Here is a 7,246-nt window from a genome sequence, read left to right as displayed (position 1 = left end):
ATAGCGACCAATAGATGTTTTAGACCGGTATAACGTGCTCCAAACAGGAAACAATTTACACAAGTCCTAATCTATTGCTCACTCCACTGTAAGTGGCATCGTCAAAAATTTTGTTCCCTGTGAAGCTTGACAAATTCAACTTTATTACGTCACAAAAGTGGATTGAGTCGGCTTCTGCTCAAAGACATCTATGATAGACGATACCTGGAATAGGATTGCGATCAAAGATATTTGCCTGCGGGACACACTCACTTTTTAAAAAGGGAGTTTTTATAAAACACTGCACAGATCTTTTTCCCTTGAGTTAAGACGCTTTTCTCGTTGCAAGCGCGATCGGTTGTTTGTTGTGTTTGTTTTAAAAGAAATGCTTTTACAGTATTTTTTTTTTTTTATTATTTTCATTGCTATCTTGACTGAAAACGGACAAATCGACCCAGATATGCTCAGTGAAGTTTGGATTGAAAGAAGTTCATGTTCATGATAAATTAAGAAACATATGTTATAAAATTAGTACCAAAATTTAAAAACTAAACACCATGATAACGTAAGTTCTAACCTGACAGAAAAGAGTGCATTAAAATATTTGAAAACACGATTGTCACATTAAGGTTTTCAGATGTCTCTGGTGTAAGGGAAAGATGAAAAAAGTAATTATACTATTCGGTGTTTTGGCGCCAAGACGCCTAATACAGCTTGAAATGCTTGATGACGTCTTAAATCCAGCAATATCATATTTTATCAATTAATTATTTTATTGGCCTGACAAGCGAAAGAATAACAAGAACAAAGCCAAGTAGACTCATACCGCCATCTACCGAGATAATAAATATGAATGAAAAAGTATAAAAGTATAAATAATTAATAAGAATACGCGTTTTTGGCGTCATTTCAATAAATGCAGAGCAAGAGTAGAAAGGATTTTACTATAGTCTACCGAGTACAACAATACTTTTGGGGATGCAATGCAGGTAGTGACTTTGCAATATATTGTCTTAAGCTCTAAGGGATGAGACGCTGCCAACCCCAACCCGAATACGTCATTGACCGAATATCGCCTAAACGAAAGCTTTGGGCATCGCCTATATCTGTATCAAAATTAATGGAAAGTATTGATCATGGTGGATTGGCTTAAAAGTCAAGAAAATATTCCCTATATTCAAATCCATTTATTAACCGACGTTAAGTTCTCAATCGCCATTTATTTTCACATATTGATTCGTTCATTCGAATCGACCTTACTTGATATTCGTGTTGGTAAGAACCAAAATAACTTTCCTGGACGACACATTCTACTTTTAGCGCAACATAAACAACGTTAATTTCATTATTTATAGATTCTTTATGACGTCATATTATATATAGGGATTAATAACGCGATTATTTTATCACAACGTAGTGACGTGTTTGAAATAAACACGGCGTGTGCAAAATAAGTTCTTTTACGATTTGAAGCGATTTAGAATGTTTCTTTCATACATCGCTCCGTATTTCATTAAATAAATGGTGTTGTAAATAAATTCACATTGTTTGAAGACGAAAGCAACCACAACTTGTATCGAATAAGAGTGAAGACTAATTTGACCTTTCTGAAATTCCAAAATATTTTGCAACAATGGAATTTCACCTTTTACACATCGAGCAAAATTTTGCCACCAACATTTCTTCAACTGGCTTTGTCGGAAAGAACGCTGTAACCACGACGACGATTGTCTTTCGTTCTTTAATCGCGGCCCGTTTTAATGGACTTTTAAACTGTTCATGAATTCCTTTGTTGTCTTTCTCTTGTTGTTCATAGCATTTAATAGCGCCTTATTACACCGATATATTGGATGTAATCAGAGAACTAGACACAATGCTATAAACAAGACTAAATCAGCTTGGTGACGCTACCAGGCTCCCACCCAAGTACGCTACACTACGATCGGAGATCTTCGCAAATTACAACACAGGCGACACCAACAAACATTTGGAAAGCGGCTGATAATTTAATGAGTGTGATATAACAAGCTTTAACTGTTGTCGAAGCCAACACAGGTTAAAATCAAAGGTAAGTTAAAATAATATTGACAAAGATAAATGTGAAAAGCTCTCGATAATAGTTAAGGTCTAAATAGCTTAATATTCTTTGATATTCTGTCTAAGTGAATTTGTTTTATTTACTTAACCCTACAGGTCGGCATCTCATTAAAGATAACAAACAATAGGCTATAACTGAAACAGATTATAGGGCTATTAGTCTTTGTTGATCGCTTTATCCTTTTTAAAATATTTCAAATAATCCGTAAAAGCTTACTTTGTTTAGAATTGTTAGTTACTGTTGTTACTTGCCTTTATGGTTGTTCAATAGACATTTAAATCGGGGACCGGTGTTCGAGCATTGTGCTTCTAATGTTTAGAAAATTTGGTTGTTTTGGTTCCTTTAGTTTGCAATACAAACAGCACAGCTATACAAGTAACAGCGTCTCAGGAAAAGCGATCTAGAATCTAGCGGAGAATCAGAGTTATAGATCCAAAGATTTGGTTCTGTTTTTATTTGAAGTGATTTTGCAAATTTTTTAGTTGTTTTACAATCGAAAGATTGTTGCTATTTAAATAGCCCGTTTAAGATTATTCTGCCAATATTTTTATCTTGATTTTTGCTGCGTGGCAAGTTCTGAAACAAAGTATCGAGGATAATAACTCATCTTCGGTAAACATGTCAAAATTTTCTTTCAGTAAAACTATTGATGACGGCCTAAATCCGATAGCTGTAGAGGACTTTAAATGGTTTCAAAAGTGTTTAACAAATATTTTAAAATATTTAAAAATCTCTTGTGGAACCGCTATAATTTGATTTCTTAAATTATATTGGGTTTGCTTTTGAATTTAATCATTATTTCCACGCACCGCTAGATTGACAGCACCGGTCTCCCGCAAGTGACAAGTACAACGGTCCAGGTTATACCACGAGACAAATTTGAAAGGTATTTGTGCTCCCATCAAAACCTCTTGTTTATACGTTCTTCAAACATGAGTGCTTGGTACTTGAGATTTGGATTAAAAGTATTACTACCTTGGTCCTGTCGTTGTCGAACGCTTCTTGTTCTACACGGTTTAGTTGTAACTAACTTTGTAGCGATCTTCTTCTACAATTATAAATGGCTTGAATACGAAAATACTTTGATCTAACTACTCAGGTAATATTCTTTTTAGCGGAAATATGCATGTTACCATTTCGAAAAACAAGGTTAAAATTTAGTTTTTGGTTTAATTTAAATTAGTGAAGTTCCAGGTACTGAAGGTTTCCGCATTTATAAACCAAGTTGCAGAATTAGAATGTAAAAGAAATTCGCTACATTAAGAGTACGACGAAAATGAAATAATTCAGACAGTTACAGAGGCACAGTTTATCATCGTGAAGGTACAGGACTCTCGAAAACTCATTAGAGCTTCACTGCTCATTCAATGTATTAAATGATCGTGTATGACACAGTCATACAATAGTAGAGTAATTATAAGGGCTGGCAAATCGCGTTGCGGTCTTAAGTGGTTTTGTGTCGAAAATACTTGAGCCTAAAACACCCGAATTATTCCTCTTTTTTTGAAAGCAAAAGCGATGGAAAGAACGCGAGGGCAGCCATTGTGAGTGGGACAAGGGCAATGGTATAAGCCTGTGTAGTAATCCTGGCGCTTTGCTGACGTCGTATTGCTGCAGAAGCCTTTTCAAGGAATCAAGCAACGGCGTTGTTATTCTGGTGTTTCGGGAAAGAACTATGCAATATTTTTACAATTTCAATAAATTCGGTTTTGAGCTTTCATTTTGAGGCTACTTTGCGACAATGAGCAAGTCTTTACTGAGCGATTCGATCCACTGGAACGGAAGTGCATCCCTGACAAGCTCGCCTGCAAAAAGTCTGACGTAAGCGATGACGCAACTTATACGCGTTTCAGAACAGTAAAAGACAGTTAAAAGTTTTAGATGAAAAGCTAAGAGACGCTTTTTAAATGAAGCACAAACGTCAACCGAGCTATGCCCCACATTGCTTGGGTGATTTTGCGAGGGGGACTTGGAGTCGATTTTATGAAAAAATTTCGTAATTTTTTGTTCTAACCCTCTCGCTTTTGCAGGGAATATCAACCTATTATGAGCAAGCTCAGTCCAAGAGGTATGACGTCATCAGCACTTACAACCTACCACGCCACGAGCCCCATAACTCATCAGAGCTGGGAAACCGCGCTAACTGACATTCTCAGTGTACTTCGCATCCAATACAGGTGAGGTGGTTTTGTTTTACAGATTTTACAATTTATTCACTGAGAATTAAGATAATTATTATTTCTGGAAAAAATGAATGAAAAATCGGTGATGTCTGTATCATGTGAGTTAAGGTGACGAAATAGTAATTATATTGTTTGCGCAAATGACAATTGGCTATTATAACGTTATGACGAAAGCCTTCATCTTCTTTGATCTTTCGCCATTCAGTTAACAACAATGAGCTGCGTAAATAGGCCACGCCTGAGTGAACAAGGTGAATTGTAGGGCATATTTTCTGTATGAATTATTCAGTACCAAAAAAATTTTGGCGGGAAATTTGAAAAAGTTCAAAAAAGCATAAAATTATGTTTTTAATGAAGATGAAGTATTTATAAAGAAATGCTCTGAATTACAAGTGACAAGACAGGCCACTAAGACCAGTTAGCCATTTTTCTTTTGAAATAATAACAACGATTCAAACTAATCAAAATGTTACCAAATATTCAGAAACGATGATGACGTCATGTTATTTTTGACCGACCCGGACAAGATCAAGCAGCTCCAGTACAGCACCGCTGCCAAGATGGAGTGGAACAGACGCGTTATCAAAGAAGAGATGGATTCGGGTATTCACAGTCCTCCTGTAAGTGACTGAAACGTTTCAATGATTAGCGATGAGTCATAATGCATCAATTGTGACAAAACAGTTTAAACAGGTTGAAAGCGGGTGCAGCTACTTGTGTTCATGTGCTGTGATTTTTTCTTAAATTTTAAGACCTCACGGAAACTTTTTTCTCCAGAGGTCGCGCCGCATCGCAAAGGAAGTTGCGATCGATTACATCAGGAGGTATTTGGACGGAGAAGAGGAGCGAATGGACGTAAGGATGGCAATCTTTATAGCGTAATAATTTTACATTATGAAGTATTTTACAGACAAAGCGATAAGCTTTACGTGACAAGCAAGACAATTATGTGGACACTGTTGTTGCTTTGTTATTGATATTGTTACTCTCTTTGCTACAGATGCTGAGGAAGATCCAAGTTCTTCAGGCCGACAAAGATGATAACCTGTCAATGATCCTGGATATGGAACGGGATGTTAAGCGCCTGAAGGATGAAAATGCGTCACAGGCGGCAGAGAATGCTAAACTAAGGGAAGAAATGAGCAAGATTCGCTCAGACGGAGAAATTGTCAGGTTGGTGTTCTTCAGACAGCCAACTACAAATCAATACAACTAATAACACAAACAAACACAAACTGGTTTTAATAATATCTAATGTATTAGGAAACGTGTAAGCCTGTTACGAAATGGTGTCGTGTATACAGTAGTTCTGGTCCTTCTGGGTTCACATAACTTAAAAGTTTTCTAAGCGTAACTTGAAGAAGTTGATTATGTAACAACTTTATCATAAGCTGATCGCGTATTGACCTCCACAGACGCGACAGCATCGATGTTCGCAACGACAGTTTGAAAACGCGCGATGAAAACGAACAGGTGAGAAGTGAAAACGCGAAACTTCGCGACGAAAACAAGAAACTCAGAGTCGAGAATCAGGACCTGAGGAACGAGAACGGAGCTCTCAGGACTGAAAACCAGAAGGTTCGAACCGACAACATCAAACTTCGGGATGAGGCAGGAGACATGAGAAACGAAAATATGAAGGTGAGGTCATGGCTCTTTTGTAAATGATCCTTGATCCTATAGACTTTTTTTCTTTACTGTTACTTGAACATGTTAACTGAGTATTGCTACTTGACACTGCCGTTAATTCGTCAAGCAAGCTGTAGTGGCCTATAAACTATATTTTCTTTGTAAAGTTCAATGAGGACCATTTAAGTCATTACACCTTGGTAGATTCGTTTTAGGGTTTAAAATCTTTCTTGCATAATAGCTGAAAATCAAACGAACCAAAGCCAAGAAGAAGCTAAATCTAAATCTAGCGAGTGTAGAAAAAATATAACTATGATAAGTTTACTATAAACCACTGTTTATCATATATACGTCATACACAATCATTCTGACGTCATATGCAGGTGCGAGGAGAGAACCAAGCGCTCCGGGATGAAAACCAGGAGCTGAGATGCGAGAATCTTAAACTCCGAGACAACAACAGCTCCTTGAGGTCGGAGAACGATCGCTTCCGGACAACGAACGAGACTCTCCTCAGCGAGAACAGAAAAGTTGTCCGGGAGAACCTGGAGCTGCACGCGCGCGAAGATGAGATGAAGATGCTAGTCAACGTCCAACAGAGTCTTCTCGCCGGCAAGGTCGGGGATAGAGGGGAAGATGCGCCCGCTGACGGTCAGGACGACGATGAAGAAGATTAAGCTGAAGACACACACCATTCGTCGTCTCAGTCTCCAAGCAGTATTTCCACTCATACATGACTTTAAATTTTTGGTCATTGTTTCGGCACCTTGTATAAAAATAAATAGTTTCGGAATTTTTAAGCCTTTTAGCCAACCTCCATTTTGTTTGCATTTTATCACAAAAACCTGATGTAAAAAACTTAATTTCGCACCTGCTATATCGCATAGGCTGCAGCACAATAAAAAAATAAAAGCAAAATTGATTAATATTTGGCTGCAGCCCAACACAAAATAAAAAACAACTCCCTCCCTTTTGCACACCAGCCTTTATATTTGTATCATCATTATGCTCATATGTTGTGTAGATAAACTTGCTGTTTGTTTGAATAACGCGTTTGCACTTCTGCCTTTCTTGTAGAGTCGATCACATTTACTGTAATAAAACAACAAAAACATAACACAATGTCGCATCTTCTAACGATGCTGCAGAAATCCATTCAAATAGTCTTGATCTCTTTAGACAAGCCCTCAGGGATATATTTCGCAAAATTGCGGGAGTTAAAAAAGTTTTAAATTCATATGGGGTCACAAATTTCTTCTAAAGCGGAAGTGAATCAAATTTCAACTTTGTTATGAGCAAGATAATTAGGGCCTCCAAGCGCCAGCTAACGGTAGATAGATTACAAAATATTCTATCA

The 7,246-nt window shown here is 37.3% G+C and overlaps 1 protein-coding gene across 3 annotated transcripts; it reads left to right on the top strand.

Moving 5' to 3' along the window:
- The first annotated feature begins 1,888 nt into the window (after positions 1-1,888).
- On the top strand, positions 1,889-6,982 carry LOC143450579 (uncharacterized). Of its 3 annotated transcripts, XM_076951185.1 has the most exons (8): positions 2,492-2,689; positions 2,893-2,963; positions 4,108-4,254; positions 4,745-4,880; positions 5,038-5,115; positions 5,261-5,433; positions 5,676-5,901; positions 6,273-6,982. In XM_076951185.1, the coding sequence occupies exons 3-8, from the start codon at positions 4,124-4,126 to the stop codon at positions 6,564-6,566; spliced, it is 1,038 nt and encodes a 345-aa protein (XP_076807300.1). In that variant the 5' UTR covers positions 2,492-2,689; positions 2,893-2,963; positions 4,108-4,123; the 3' UTR covers positions 6,567-6,982. The 3 variants fall into 3 exon arrangements, with proteins under 3 accessions (XP_076807299.1, XP_076807300.1, XP_076807298.1); XM_076951184.1 differs by lacking the exons at positions 2,492-2,689; positions 2,893-2,963 and adding an exon at positions 1,889-2,047; XM_076951183.1 differs by lacking the exons at positions 2,492-2,689; positions 2,893-2,963 and adding an exon at positions 3,597-3,898.
- The last annotated feature ends 264 nt before the right edge of the window (positions 6,983-7,246 follow it).

Source organism: Clavelina lepadiformis, chromosome 3 (genome assembly GCF_947623445.1).
Source record: "Clavelina lepadiformis chromosome 3, kaClaLepa1.1, whole genome shotgun sequence".
Taxonomy (NCBI): Eukaryota; Metazoa; Chordata; class Ascidiacea; order Aplousobranchia; family Clavelinidae; genus Clavelina; species Clavelina lepadiformis.
This window is presented reverse-complemented; position numbering and strand designations above follow the sequence as displayed.